Source organism: Pseudophryne corroboree, chromosome 5, assembly GCF_028390025.1.
Source record: "Pseudophryne corroboree isolate aPseCor3 chromosome 5, aPseCor3.hap2, whole genome shotgun sequence".
In the NCBI taxonomy this organism is placed as follows: domain Eukaryota; kingdom Metazoa; phylum Chordata; class Amphibia; order Anura; family Myobatrachidae; genus Pseudophryne; species Pseudophryne corroboree.
The window spans coordinates 30,940,246-30,956,197 of NC_086448.1; the positions used below are offsets into that span (position 1 = coordinate 30,940,246).

General features: G+C 45.9%; 1 protein-coding gene across 4 annotated transcripts in view; it reads left to right on the top strand.

Moving 5' to 3' along the window:
* Nucleotides 1–15,952, top strand: part of AGO2 (argonaute RISC catalytic component 2) — a 197,501-nt gene that overhangs the window by 79,786 nt on the left and 101,763 nt on the right. For 2 of the 4 annotated variants that reach the window (XM_063921174.1, XM_063921176.1), the window contains exons 3-6: nucleotides 8,305–8,425; nucleotides 9,198–9,382; nucleotides 9,588–9,724; nucleotides 15,601–15,735. In XM_063921174.1, coding sequence (XP_063777244.1) covers nucleotides 8,305–8,425; nucleotides 9,198–9,382; nucleotides 9,588–9,724; nucleotides 15,601–15,735 — 578 coding nt within the window. The remainder of the gene's footprint in view (nucleotides 1–8,304; nucleotides 8,426–9,197; nucleotides 9,383–9,587; nucleotides 9,725–15,600; nucleotides 15,736–15,952) is intronic. The other 2 variants (XM_063921175.1, XM_063921177.1) reach the window with 1 other exon arrangement.

Consider the following 15,952-nt stretch of genomic DNA (forward strand, 5'->3'; position numbering starts at 1 on the left):
AGAATTATCGGTAAGTAAATTCTTATTTTCCCTCACTGCCTGTGGCATCTAGTCTCCAGAGCAGGCCTGGCCAACTTGTGGCTCTCCAGCTGCTGTGACGCTACACATCCCAGCATGCTGTACCACTGTTTTAGCATTCCCTGGTAGCAAAACTGTGCCAGAGCATGCTAGAACTTGTAGTTTCACAACAGCTGCATAGCCACTGGGTGGCCAGGCCTGCTCCAGAGAGTCTGGCACCTGGACTCTCTGTTCTCATCCTCTTGCTTGCGGGCTTTGTGGCAGGTTCTGTTCCCATTCTATGGGTGTCGTGGACGAGTGGAAATAGTCCTTGTTAGCCGACATGGGGCGGGATGCAATCGTCGGTGTTGTGACGGACTGTCACATAACTACATCCCAGTTACTCTACAGGGGCCCAGCCTGCTGCACCTGTTATACAACTACCATGGATGCAGGACTTCTTTGTCTGTGCAGGGTTTGCCGCATCTTTCCGACAGATGCTGGATAACGAGGGTAGCGCACACCCTCCAGAAGGGCGGGCGCTACTCCTCTGTCTGGTTATGATTCGGACGCTGAGGTTCAATCTGACCACAAGAAAACAATGTCCCTTACAACAGATTGTAAGCCTTTTTTTTTTTTTTTTTTTCCAGGTGACTTACGGTTTGAGGGGTATATTCAACCTCAGTGTATTCAGTGTATTTCTCTAACGTCCTAGTGGATGCTGGGGACTCCGTCAGGACCATGGGGAATAGCGGGCTCCGCAGGAGACAGGGCACATCTAAAAAAGCTTTTAGGTCACATGGTGTGTACTGGCTCCTCCCCCTATGACCCTCCTCCAAGCCTCAGTTAGGTTTTTGTGCCCGTCCGAGAAGGGTGCAATCTAGGTGGCTCTCTTAAAGAGCTGTTTAGAAAAGTTTTTTTTTAGGTTTCATTCAGTGATTCCTGCTGGCAACAGGATCACTGCAACGAGGGACTTAGGGGAGAGATCTCCAACTCACCTGCGTGCAGGATGGATTGGGATCTTAGGCTACTGGACACTGAGCTCCAGAGGGAGTCGGAACACAGGTCAGCCTGGGGTTCGTCCCGGAGCCGCGCCGCCGATCCCCCTTACAGACGCTGAAGAAGACGGCAGAACGGAGGTCCGGAAACAGGCGGCAGAAGACTTCACAGTCTTCATGAAGGTAGCGCACAGCACCGCAGCTGTGCGCCATTGTTGTCACACGGCTCACTGACCTAGTCACGGAGGGTGCAGGGCGCTGCTGGGGGCGCCCTGGGCAGCAATATAAGTACCTTATTGGCAAAATAAATACATCACATATAGCCATTAAGGCTATATGTATGTATTTTAACCCAGGCCAGTTCTTAAAAACCGGGAGAAAAAGCCCGCCGAAAAGGGGGCGGAGCTTATTCTCCTCAGCACACAGCGCCATTTTCCCTCACAGAAAGGCTGAGGGGAAGGCTCCCATGCTCTCCCCTGCACTGCACTACAGAAACAGGGTTAAAACAGAGAGGGGGGGCACTGATTTGGCGATATAAATATATATTAAATGCTATAAGGGAGGAACACTTTTATAAAGGTTGTCCCTGTATAATTATAGCATTTTGGTGTGTGCTGGCAAACTCTCCCTCTGTCTCCCCAAAGGGCTAGTGGGTCCTGTCCTCTATCAGAGCATTCCCTGTGTGTGTGCTGTATGTCGGTACTGTGTGTCGACATGTATGAGGAAAATGTTGCTGAGGAGGCGGAGCAAATTGCCTGTAATGGTGAGGTCACTCTCTAGGGAGTCGACACCGGAATGGATGGCTTACTTGTGGAAATACGTGATCATGTCAACACGCTGCGAGCCGGTTGACGACATGAGACGACCGGCAAACAAATTAGTACCTGTCCAGGCGTCTCAGACACCGTCAGGGGCTTGTAAAAACGCCCATTTACCTCACGGACACTGACTCCAGTGTCGACGGTGAAGAAACAAACGTATTTTCCTTTAGGGCCACACGTTACATGTTAAGGGCATGAAGGAGGTGTTACATATTTCTGATACTACAAGTACCACAAATAAGGGTATTTTGTAGGGTGTGAATAAACTACTTGTAGTTTTGCCTGAATCAGATAAATTAAATGAAGTGTGTGATGATACGTGGGGTTCCTCCGATAGAAAGTTATGGGCGGTATACCCTTTCCCGCCAGAAGTAAGGGCGAGTTGGGAAACACACCTTAGGGTGGATAAGGCACTCACACGCTTATAAAAACAAGTGGCGTTACCGTCTCCAGATACGGCCGCCCTCAAGGAGCCAGCTGATAGGAAGCTGAAAAATAGCCTAAGAAGTATATACACACATACTGGTGTTATACTACGACCAGCAATCGCCTCAGACTGGATGTGCAGCGCTGAGGGGGCTTGGTCGGATTTCCTGACTGAAAATTTTGATACCCTTGACAGGGACAAGATTTTATTGTCTATAGAGCATTTTCAGGATGCATTTCTATATATGCGTGATGCGCAGAGGGATATTTGCATGCTGGCATCAAGAGTAAATGTGATGTCCATATCTGCCAGACGAAGACACGACAGTGGTCAGGTGAGGCAGATTCCAGACGGCACATGGAAGTATTGCCGTATAAAGGGGCGGTCCATCGGACCTGGTGGCCATGGCAACAGCTGAAAAATCCACCTTTTGTTCCCCGAGTCACATCTCAGCAGAAAAGGACAGTCTTTTCAGTCTCAGTCCTTTCGTCCCCATACGGGCAGGCGGGCAAAGGCCAGTCATATCTGCCCAGGGGTAGAGGAACGGGAAGAAGACTGCAGCAAGCAGCCCATTCCCAGGAACAGAAGCCCTTCACAGCTTCTGCCAAGTCCGCAGCATGACGCTGGGGCAGTACAAGCGGACTCAGGTGCGGTAGGGGGTCATCTCAAGAGTTTCAGCACGTAGTGGGCTCACTCGCAAGGGGACTCCTGGATCCTACATGTAGTATCCCAGGTGTACATTGGAAATTCGAGACGTCTCCTCCTCACAAGTTCCGGAAGTCTGTTTTACCAACGTCTACCTCCGACAGGGAGGCAGTATTGGAAACAATTCACAGGCTGTATTCCCAGCAGGTGATAATCAAAGTACCCCTCCTACAACAAGGGAGGGGGTATTATTCCACACTATATTGTGGTACTGAAGCCAAACGGCTCGGTGAGATCTGAAATATTTGAACACTTACATATAAGCGTTCAAATCAAGATGGAGTCACTCAGAGCAGTGATAGCGAACCAGGAAGAAGGGGACGAGATGGTGTCACTGGATATCAGGGACATTTACCTACATGTCCAAATTTGCCCTTCTCACCAAGGGTACTTCAGGTTCGTGGTACAGAACTGTCACTATCAGTTCAGACGCTGCCGTTTGGATTGTCCACGGCGCCCCGGGTCTTTACCAAGGTAATGGCCGAAATGATGATTCTTCTTAAAAGAAACTTGGACGCTTTCCTGATAAGGGCAAGGTCCAGAGAACAGTTGGAGGTCGGAGTAGCACTATCTTTAATAGTTCTACAACAGCACGAGTGGATTCTAAATATTCCAAAATCGTAGCTTTTCAGAGGACACGTCTACTGTTCCTAGGGATGATTCTGGACACAGTCCAGAAAAAGGTGTTTCTCCCAGAGGAGAAAGCCAGGGAGTTATCCGAGCTAATCGGGATCCTCCTAAAACCAGGAAAAGTGTCAGTGCATCATTGCACAAGAGTCCTGGTAAAAATGGTGGCTTATTACGAAGCAATTCCATTCGGCAGATTTCACGCAAGAACTCTTCAGTGGGATCTGCTGGACAAATGGTCCGGATCGCATCTTCAGATGCATCAGCGGATAACCCTATATCCAAGGACAAGGGTGTCTCTCCTGTGGTGATTACAGAGTGCTCATCTTCTAGAGGGCCACAGATTCAGCATTCAGGATTGGATGCTGGTGACCACGGAGGCCAGCCTGAGAGGCTGGGGAGCAGTCACACAGGGAAAAAATTTCCAGGAAAGTGTGATCAAGTCTGGAGAATTCTCTCCACATAGATGGAGCTAAGAGCAAAATTATAAGGCTCTAAACTTAGCAAGACCTCTGCTTCAAGGTCAGCCGGTATTGATCCAGTGGGATAACATCACGGCAGTCGCCCACGTAAACAGAAAGGGCGACACAAGAAGCTGGAGGGCAGTGAAAAAACTGCAAGGATTTTTCGCTAGGCGGAAAATCATGTGATAGCACTGTCAGCAGTGTTCTCTCCGGGAGTGGACGACTGGGAAGCAGACTTCCTCAGCAGGCATGACCTCCACCTGGGAGAGTGGGAACTTCATAGGGAAGTTTTTCCGCATGATTGTGAGCCATTGGCAAAGACCAAAGGTGGAAATGATGGCGTCCCGCCCGAACAAAAAACGGGACAGGTATTGCGCCAGGTCATGAGACCTTCAGGCGATAGCTGTGGATGTCCTGGTAACACCGTGGGTGTAACAGTCGGTGTATGTGTTCCCTCCTCTGCTTCTCATAACCAAGGTATTGAGAATTATAAGACATAGAGGAGTATGAACTATACTCGTGACTCCGGATTGGCCAAGAGGGACTTGGTGCCCGGAACTTCAAGAGATGCTCACAGAGGACTAAGGGCCTGGGGAGCTAAGAAGGGACTTGCTTCAGCAGGTACCATGTCTATTCCAAGACTTACCGCGGCTGCGTTTGACGGCATGGCGGTTGAATGCCGGATCCTGAAGGGAAAAGGCATTCCATAAGAGGTCATACCTACTCTGGTCAAAGCCAGGAAGGAGGTGACCGCACAACGTCATCACCACATGTGGTAAAAATATGTTGCGTGGGTGAGGCCAGGAAGGCCCCACGAAGAAAATTCAACTAGGTCGTTTTCTACACTTCCTGAAAACAGGAGTGTTTTGAGCCTAAAATTGGGGTTCTTTAAGGTTTTAAGTTTCGGCCCTGTAGAATTTCTTCCGAAAAGAATTGACTTCAGTTCCTGAAGTCCAGATTGTCAAGGGAGTATTGCATATACACCCCTTTTTGTGCCTCTAGTGGCACCGTGGGATCTCAACATAGTGTTGGGATTCCTTAAAATCATATTGGTTTGAACCACTCAAATCTGTGGATTTGGAATATATATCACATGGAAAGTGAACATGCTGTTGACCAATATCTCACATGGACAGTGACCATGCTGTTGGTCCTGGCCTCGGCCAGGCGATTGTCAGAATGGGCGGCTTTGTCTTACAAAAGCCCATATTTAATTTTCCATTCGGACAGGGCAGAACTGGGACTCGTCTCCAGTTTTCTTCCTAAGGGGGTGTCGGGTTTTTCACCTGAAACAACCTATTATGGTGCCTGCGGCTTCTAGGGACTTGGAGGACTCCAGGTTACTAGACGTTGTCAGGACCCTAAAAATATATATATATATATATATATATATATATATATATATATATATATATATATATATATATATATATATATATATATATATATATATATATATATATAGTTTAGGATGGCTGGAGTCAGAAAGTCTGACTTGCTGTTTATATTGTATGCACCCAACAAGAGGGGTGCTCCTGCGTCTAAACAGACGATTGCACGTTGGATCTGTAGCACAATCCAACTTGCACATTCTGTGGCAGGCGTGCCACAGCCTAAATCTGTAAAGGCCCACTCCACTAGGAAAGTGGGCGCATCTTGGGCGGCTGCCCGAGGGGTCTCGGCATTACAACTTTGCCGAGCAGCTACGTGGTCAGGGGAGAACACGTTTGTAAAATTTTACAAATTTGATACTCTGGCTAAGGAGGACCTGGAGTTCTCTCATTCGGTGCTGCAGAGTCATCCGCGCACTCCCGCCCGTTTGGGAGCTTTGGTATAATCCCCATGGTCCTGACGGAGTCCCCAGCATCCACTAGGACGTTAGAGAAAATAAGAATTTACTTACCGATAATTCTATTTCTCGTAGTCCGTAGTGGATGCTGGGCGCCCATCCCAAGTGCGGATTGTCTGCAATGCTTGTACATAGTTATTGTTACAAAAATCGGGTTATTCTTGTTGTGAGCCATCTTTTCAGAGGCTACTTCGTTTTGTTATCATACTGTTAACTGGGTTCAGATCACAAGTGGTACGGTGTGATTGGTGTGGCTGGTATGAGTCTTACCCGGGATTCAAGATCCTTCCTTATTGTGTACGCTCGTCCGGGCACAGTACCTAACTGAGGCTTGGAGGAGGGTCATAGGGGGAGGAGCCAGTACACACCATGTGACCTAAAAGCTTTTTTAGATGTGCCCTGTCTCCTGCGGAGCCCGCTATTCCCCATGGTCCTGACGGAGTCCCCAGCATCCACTACGGACTATGAGAAATAGAATTATCGGTAAGTAAATTCTTATTTTTTTTTGGGCGAATCGGCTTGGACGGAAATGGTCCCAAAAACTGTCAAACGCCTGCAAATTCGACAAAACATGTGGATCAGCACAAAATTTGACGATCCAGGTGGTTTTCACCTGTGTGGATTTTTCGACCAGTTGAAAAAACTGCACTGGCATTGAATAGGTCAAATGTAAATTTGACCTCAAAACGAGCAGAAAGTGCTGTGAATACTTATGTACAAGTGATTTCTTATTTTTGCTAGTTTATTAAAAATAAAAAACTCACGTTGTCATTAATGGGGTATTGTGTGTAGAATTTTGAGGGAAACAATGAATTCATTCCAGTTTGGAATAAGGCTGTAACATAACATAAAATGTGTCAAAAGTAAATGTGCTGTAAATACTTTCCGGTTGCACAGTACCTACTTACAAATACATATCCACCAGTGCTTCCTCCGGTTTGCAGTCCGGGAAGAACATTACCCGTTTTTGGCATTGTCATTTGGGCTTTTCATGGCCCCTCATATCTTTCCGAAGGTCATGACAGCTCAATTGCTACGCAGTGGTATCTGGATTCTCCCTTACCTGGACAATCTACTTATCCTGGCCCAGTCTCCAGATATCCTCGGGGAACACCTCTGTCTCACTATAGATTTTATCCAGTCTCACGGCTGGATCATCAAATGGAAGAAATGCTCCTTGACATCTCATATCATCCAGCCTTGCTGGACTCCAAAGTTTAGAAGATCTTCCTTCTTGCGGGGTTTTTCCACACCAAATCAACTCGAGTTTTAGACTGGCAGTTTCAGATTGTAATGTCATTTGGTATAATAAATGCTGCCATGGGTGTAAAGAAAACCCCAAATTCTTAGGCTGATATATTCAATGGTTTTGAAGTGATATACCTTTTTAAAGCTGCAGTTTTTTCATTAAAAAAAATGTGCAATTAACTTTTTTTTTTCTTTTTCTTTTTTATTGCACCTGCAGCTCACCTACAGTAGTTGAGCTAGAGAGTTGTGCAAAGTCTCATTTCAAACTTTTTTTTATGTGCTTTCATATATTGTATGTTTCCATAAAAATTGAAAATTAGAAAAATTTCAAACAATTTTGATTTTTTAAAAGCCAACATTTTACATTTTTGAAAACTCAAGGAATTGTTCATACTGTTTTTTTTTATTTTGGGATCACATGCTATAGGAGTTTTGATTTGAGTGATTCATAAAATAGTATTTAAAACAATATTATTTTTCCAGTTCGCACGTTCCTCTTCATGTGTTTGGGGATGAGATTCTACAGACAGTGCCTGTTCCCACTTTGCAGGCGATTTTGTTACAGGCCCATCTTTTACATTTTCCTGGACCACTACAAGTTGTCCAGGAACAGGATCGGTTTGGGTGGGCTTTAAATAGTGAAGAAAAGCCCATTGGTCACTAAGTTAAGCACGCATAAACCTAACCTGTTCCTGGACTATTTGTCACATTTGAAATGATGGCGTGTTTTAGTACAGAGGAGAATCAGACTAGGAGAATGTGTGCTTGGGAGCAGGAAGGAATAGCAACTTGGAGAGTGGGTGCTGGGAGGGGCGAGACGGACTGGGAGCAACGCTGTACTCGCAAGAAGAAGCCTCGATCACCCAGATATCATTGGACCAGTGCTCAAGCTACTGTACAATTCACACGGGAAAAAGAAAAACTGATCATTTTAGCTTTGCTGTTATTGGGTCAGACGTCCGGTTTCTATACACCTCTAAATTGCCGTTCTAGCAGACTGGCAAAAGGATTTAAAAAAGGTCAAGGTTCTTTCTGGTACCCTTGAATTGAACGTAGTTCTGGTGCTTTTTGTGCTGTGCTGGATGGCTGGCAACTGTATGCATAGAAAATTCTGCATTTCTTTTTTTATCCATCAATTGCTTATTTGTTTTTCTTTATTTTTGCCCAGGGAAATAGTGGAACACATGGTTCTCCATTTTAAGGCAAAGATCTTTGGAGATCGAAAACCAGTATTTGATGGAAGAAAGAACCTCTACACTGCAATGCCGCTCCCTATCAACGGTGACAAAGTAAGCTGCTAAATGTGAGAGGCACGCGGCCGTGTCCTTGAGTGTCTGCTGAACGCATACTGTTTGCCAGTGCAGTGGGTTTACTACAGGGCTCGCCATCGCACAGACAAATGTTTTCCTCTGTCACTAGATCATGTTATATTGACTTACCAGTGTGAGAATGACTATACAGTGTATCAAAGTCTTGTGTGTGTGCTCTAAAAGTATAATGGAAATTACACAAAATGCAAATATTCCAACAGATTGGCTGTGTGTATGGGCAGAGTTATCACAGCTGGGCCCCGTTGTAATGTCTGCACAGACATATTGGGGCAATTCAATTGTTTCTGCACACCTGTGATGGTGGATTGGGGGCAGTATTCAGATGTGTTTTTTGCCACACCCAAACAGACCACGTTTAGTCGAATAAAGAAGCTGTATGTCTGTGGATCTGTATATTGTGAAAATGTGGTAGTTTTTTGTTTTTGTTTTTTTTAATTGCATTTTTGTTTTCTATACACAAAAGGATTTAATATAAACATATAATAGTTGCCTGTATCATAAAAGGGCTTATAGTGCACTCTTTGAGCGTGTGATATTGAATGCAGTGGCTGTTATCAGACATTTTGTTGGCGAAAGCTGATTTGTGGTTTAGTTTTTTTCTTTCTTTCTTTTCTTCTTTCTCCCTTCAATAAAATGTGTTGCCTTAACATTGGGTGGCATTAACGAGAACACAGGTGCGCAGTCCTCTGAATGGAAGCAATCATTTGGTTCTGTTTTTCGCCTACTACTGCAGGTGGAGTTGGAAGTCACGCTGCCAGGGGAGGGAAAGGACCGCACCTTCAAAGTTGCTATTAAGTGGATGGCCTGCGTGAGCTTACAGGCTTTACACGATGCACTGTCCGGACGCCTTCCTAGCATTCCTTTTGAGACTATACAGGCATTAGACGTCGTGATGAGACATTTACCCTCTATGAGGTATGGGAGACATATTTATTTTTTACTTTATCACTGAATCGTTCTGCAACGTTCCTTAACCTGTGGTTAAGTTGCAAAAATAAATATTGGCATCCATTAAGATTGACCTAAATTGTGGTGATTTTTGTAATGGACAGACATTTTGATGGAATGAGCCAATAATTAGTGTTCCTGTATTTCAGTAATTGTAGTTTTCCCTATATAGGTATACGCCCGTAGGTCGGTCATTCTTTACTGCATCCGAAGGATGTGCAAACCCTCTTGGCGGAGGTAGAGAAGTTTGGTTTGGCTTCCATCAGTCTGTTAGACCTTCACTCTGGAAAATGATGCTTAATATAGATGGTAAGTCCTCGGGTTTCATTCTGCTAGTGTCTGTCAATAACGGTTTGGTGTCTTGCCTAAGATGCGTATATATTCTAAAGGGGGAATTCAATTGTTGTCCGCCGTGGCTGCTACTGGATGTTGCCCAATGGATCAATTCAATTGTTGCTCCTTTCGGCCGCACATGCGGCCAGAGCACACATTTCATCTTGCAGTCTCCTGAGGTGCGAGCTGAAATGTGCGAAGAATTCTTGGTTTGGGTTCTTAAACCCTACAATAGTGGGTGCGTGGGCCAGGGGCCAAAATGGGGACACACACACACACACACACACACACACACACCAATTGAATAGCTCCAGTGGGCGCCCACAAAACAATGGAATTCCCCCCATAATGTATGTATATTGTTAGGTTTATGACTTTTTCAGAAATGATATTGATGTACTGAAACATTTGTTTCATGGATAGTAAAGGACCTTACATTGGGGTTACGTCGTCAGGAATCCAGACAGCTTGTATTTTCCAGGTCACCTATGGATCAGTAAAATATGACAGTTGGTCATACGCCTGCTAGATGGTCTCGAAAATGGGAACTGTTAAGGGTCTTGGGGTCCTAGGGTGAGCAACTCTGACATTGGCTAGTAGGCTCTCTATTGGCTCTTGGGACTAGGTCTGTTCGCATAAATATACAAGTCCTACGAAAGCTGGAAAACTACGGAAGCGATTTATCTACCACGTGGAATAGTTATGACATGAAACAAATCACATCTAGTGGACTCTCGTGGTTGTTACCAAAGAATTGTCACTTGCTGGCTCAAGACTGAGGGCATCAACAGGGGTCCTGCCTACACCAATGGAGACTGGACATTTGTCATGATTGATTGCCAGTATACAAAGTTTGGGCGTGTTTGACAGGAGACCTTTCCGCCCACCCTTACTGGCTATGACCAGCGTTCACAGAATGGGTTTGGGTCATGTGGGACCTGGCCAATAGGGGATTCCCTCTTACCGTCAGTAACCGCCTGTTACTGACTCTGCGCAGTGGGCGGGTATGAAGCTGCCACTACCAGGCTCCTTATTCCCGTAGCACCTACATACATACATACATACATACATACATACATACATACATACATACATACATACATACATACATACATACATACATACTCTCTTACATCCTAGAGGATGCTGGGGTCCATATTAGTACCATTGGGTATAGACGAGTCCAACAGGAGCCATGGGCACTTTAAGAGTTTAACAGTGTGGGCTGGCTCCTCCCTCTATGCCCCTCCTACCACACTCTGTTTAGAAAATGTGCCCGGAGGAGCCGGTCACAACTAGGGGAGCTCTACAGAGCTTTCTTAGTAAAAGTTTATTTTAGGGTTTTTGTTTTATAGGGAGACTGCAGGCAACAGCCTACCTGCATCGAGGGACTGAGGGCAGAGCAGTGTACGCCCTGCGGGGTCTGAGCCACTGTCTCTGCTGACTGGACACTGAGCTCCCGAGGGTCGCTCCCCGCCGCAGGGGAACGCTCATCCCAGCAGCATGCCGCCACCCCCTTGCAGAGCTGAAGTTTGTGGCGAGTGAGTCACTGACCCCCTTATCAAGCTGGGGTCCGGTGTGAAGATGGCGGCTACAGGGTAGGAGCGCAGTACTAATTGCGCTCTGGGGGCTCAGTGGTACTGAGGTGCGGCGCTGTGAGGGGTGCCCTGAGGTGGCGCCTTAACCCTACACTGACCAGAAAGCCTGTCGGGGTCTGCGAATCTCAGCCAGCAAAAAAATCCTCAGGCCAGTATAATCTTGGAAGAGCGGACCCAGCAGCGTTCAGCGCCATTTTCCTGCCTGCAGACACGCTGCCAGTGGAAGAGCAGTCCCTCTGGAGCACCTCCAGTTATCTGTACGGTACCAGGGGGTTGTAGAAGGGAGGGGAGGCTGTGTTAGACTGTCACCTATTAAGGGACACAGTCAGCGCTGGTTACGGGTCTCCCTATACCATTATAGCGCTGTGTGTGGGTTGGCTCCAATCTCTGTGTCTCTGCCATTCTTGAAGGGGAAACTCTGTCTGCCCTGTACCCTGTGTGTACTCTGTCTCATATGCTGCAGAGGATTTATCTTCTCAGGAAGATCCCATCCCATGTAATCAGGATTGCACTGTTGTAGTGCAGATGCCAGCTAGAGAACCGGAGTGGTTAGCCTCTCTTAGGGGGGCTATTTCTCAGATTTTTGAAAGGGTTGCAAGGACTGAACATGCAACTCAGGTACTGCAATCCTCTTTGGCAGTATGGTCTGATACTGCTCCCTCAGGGCCCCCTGCGGTACATTCTCACAAACATGCTCTTGCCCAAATTATGCAGGATGACACGGACACCAATTCTGACACAGCAGTTGTCGTCTTTTACCTGCTACTGCATTGGACTGGTTAACAAAACTGAGCTCCTGTGCACGGAGGCGGGGTTATAGAGGAGGCGGCGCTGGGAACAGGCAAAGCTTTGAGCCTGTTGGTGCCTCGGATCAAGATCCAACTCTACACCCTGATGATATCCCTGTGGAACCCAGTGTACCTCGCAGAAAGATTAAATAACTGTAAGTTCTTACCATAAATCTCCTTTTTAAAATGTTTCAGTGAGTAATGAATACACCTGTTCAACTGCTAGGTGACCTGGAAAACACAAACTATTGGGGGTACTTGAGGACAGAGGTTGGGAACCACTGGTCTAGGGTGAAGCTCATACGTGAGGCCAGTGTTTGGGGGAAGCAGCCATAGACTGGCCGCCTGTCCTCCGTCTCAGCTTCTGCAGTAACTGCAAGACGTGTGCTTTCGTACTTGGCGGGCATATTCAAACTCCAGACTCCAAACATATTCAAATTTCAGACTCCAAAAAGTGTCTGGAGGCTTTACCTTTCTCCAGTGATCTCTTGTTGGGGCCTGAACTAGATGAAATTGTGGTAACTGCTGCTTTCCTCTTGTCAGTAGCACCTAGGTCGAAAGGTTTTCCCTTTTTAATTTTAATTGCAAGTCAAAGCCATGGGACAGTCCTACTCGAGGTCACAGGTCGCTTTCTCTAAAGAGACGCATGTTTTATCTATCCAGCATGTGGATACCTAGTTGATTACATCTACAGTCTGTTTTCATTTGCAATTCACTACTAAAAGGACTTTCCACCAAATTTATTTAATACCTTGTTGCTTGTTTGAGTCCGTGACAAATATTGAAGATCTAGTCATAAACTAAGAACTTTTAGTCTGGGATCCTAGTTGTGGCTATGTGTGTCCAATAACTGTATACATGTATACAGATGTAGCCATACTCCGCTTTTGGTAAGTCATTGGGGGTGTTCGGAGTTCGACATGATGGCTGCCTGTTACAACAAGCTATCTCGATACTGCTCTCGCATCAGGGATCCAGGTGCTATTCTGGTGGATGCCATGGCACTGATTACGCGGGTTCTCCGTAAACTGAAGTTGGAGGGTGGCACTGCAATTCTGGTTGCACCCGATTGGCCTTGCCGAGCTTAGTATGCCAACCTTCTCGGCCTGTCAGTCGACTCCCAATGGGATCTCCCTCTTCTACTGCACCTTCTGTCTCTGGGTCCTTTCCTTCACCTGAACCTCGACCACCTTGCCTTAAAGGGGATGCTTTTGAGACATCCATCCTAAGAGAAAAGGTTTCTCAACCTCAGGTACTTTACGGAACGCTCTGAAACCTTTCTATGTTAGTATTTATTACAGAGTCAAATCTACTACGATTGGTGTACAGTTCGAAGCCTAGGGTTTTCTGTTTGTCCTAGATCCTGTCCTACAGGCAGGTTTGGATTTGGGCCTTTGGCTTTCCTCCCTAAAGGTTCAAGTCTTTGTGGTCTCTGTACTTTTACAGAAAAATTACATTGTTACCGAATGTCCAGACCTTTTTTACAGGGTGTGCTTCACCTTCAACCACTATTTGTCTCTCAGTTGGTGCGTGGGACCTGGTTTTTGTGTTGAAAGCACTACAGGTTTCCCACTTTGAGCCCTGAAAATCGGTGGACCTTTTTTGGCTTACCCTGAAAACTGTAGTCTTGCTTGCCATTGCTTCGGCCCGGTAGGTTTCTTATTTGAGTATATTGTCCCATTGCTTTCCCTTATCTTCCATGATCGGGCGGTTCTCTGGATGCGACTTGGCTATTTTCCAAAGGTTTTGTTTCGCCGCATTAACAAAGAAATTGTGGGAACTTCCTTAACCATACCTGATTCTTTTCTGGAGTTGGCCTCCCTGGGCATGATTTTGGAACTCTGTATTTGCGTAGATAGGACAGGGGGGATATCTGCAAATCTGACTTCCACAAATGCAGCTGGATGGCCTCCAAATAGGTTTTGGTCTTCTGGCTTAGTTCCACTATCCGCTAGGACCTACCTTTTGGCGGACCAACTGGCCTAGGCTTTGGTGTGTGCTCATTCTCCCAGGTCAGTGAGGAGTTCATTGGCAGTTTGGTGTGGTGCCTCTGCTGAGCAGCTTTCTAGAGCGGCCACATGGCATTCTACCCACACTTTACGCAAGTTCTATTACTTTGACACCTTTCCTTCCTCAGATGCTGCGTTTGGAAGTTTTTTTGTTTTTGTTTTGTGAGGCTTTCTGTGATGGGATTTAATGGGCATGGGAACCTGGGAAGTGGGTGTGGGTTGAATTAAGAGGCCAACCTGCCAGCCGAATAGTCAGATACTCCTCCTAGAAGTGACTTACTTGCATCCGCTCTGACCCTGGTGTAATTATAGAGTTGGTAGTGATGACTGTGTGCGATTGGTCGCTAACGGTCGAAACGCCCATATATGCACAGCTGCTGAAACGGAATCAGTGGCGTTTCAAACGTAAAGCAGCGCTATTCAATTTGCTGCCCTCCAGCTGCTGTGGACGTGCACATCCCCACAGTTTTGATATTAGGGCATACTGAGATGTGTGGACCCACACCGGTTGGAGGGCTGTGTGTTGAACACCCCTGCTTTAAAGTGGTGTCATTAAATGATATTTGTGTTCTCTTCATTAAGCATGGTAGTTGCACCCATCCTTTTTGGTACAGCTATTACCTGTAATGTTTCCTTTACATTTTTAGTATTCACTGTATACAGATGTGTCCTCTTACATCTCACAAAGCGTGAGTGCCATGGGACTCTGTAGTGCCGAGCTTATTTCTGCGAAAATGCGTCTTAGACGCAAAGTAATGACGCACAAGTAGCTTCTGCTGATTAAAATGATATGCAGCATGCCTGTTCTGTGTGACTGCTACTGTATCTGCATACAAAGTGCTATGCTAAAGTGTTTTTATGGAAAACACTGTAACATGGCCATTCGGATGCAGATAGAGCCGCAATTACACACAGAATAGGCATGCCGCATATCATTTTAATCAGCAGAAGCTGCTTGTGCGTGATATTACTTTGCGTCTAAAATGCATTTTTTTTTTGCGGAAAAACACGACAAAAATTACACTCTGCGCTACTTCTGGGTCTGCTTAGTGTAACTGCAGCAAGGTTGTAAGAGACACATCTGTAGACAGCGAAGCCGCGCTTTTAGTCTCAGCTTGCGTTTTAGTAATCCGTTTGCGTCCAGCTCTGATAATGCCCTTATTTAGGTTCAACCCTTCTCGCTCTTACAACAGCTTGCCCCATTACGCACCAAGTGATTATGTGTTTTGAGTGTTGACTGTGCGGCTTACATGAACGAGGATACCAGACCTCACTTCTTTGTAGATTTTAACAGGTGGGAGTATGGAGCGCTTATTCAGATTCCATTTACACCATAAGATAGGGCTTTGTTCACACCACACACACAGACTGAGTGCTACATACTCCCACGTGTTGATGAGACAGGCAGTATGTGATATTGAGAATGAATAAAAGAGATGTTTCTTGTTTATTTACAGTATCTGCCACAGCATTCTACAAAGCACAGCCCGTCATAGAGTTCATGTGTGAAGTTCTGGATTATAAGAGCATAGAGGAGCAACAAAAACCTCTGACAGATTCCCAAAGGGTTAAGTTTACCAAAGAAATTAAAGGTAACTTAATATTGAATTGCTCCGTCGGGCGCTCCAGCAAATTATTGAATTTCCCCCTTTATGTTTAACATAGATTGGAATGTTCTTGTTCTCCCTAGGTGAGGTTCTAGAGTGTTTATCATGTTACTAATATAAAGATATCTGCCCGCTGGGATTATTTCTTTATATATTCTAAAGTGCTGTTCTAGATAGCCTGTCCAGTGTTGTGACACTTTTA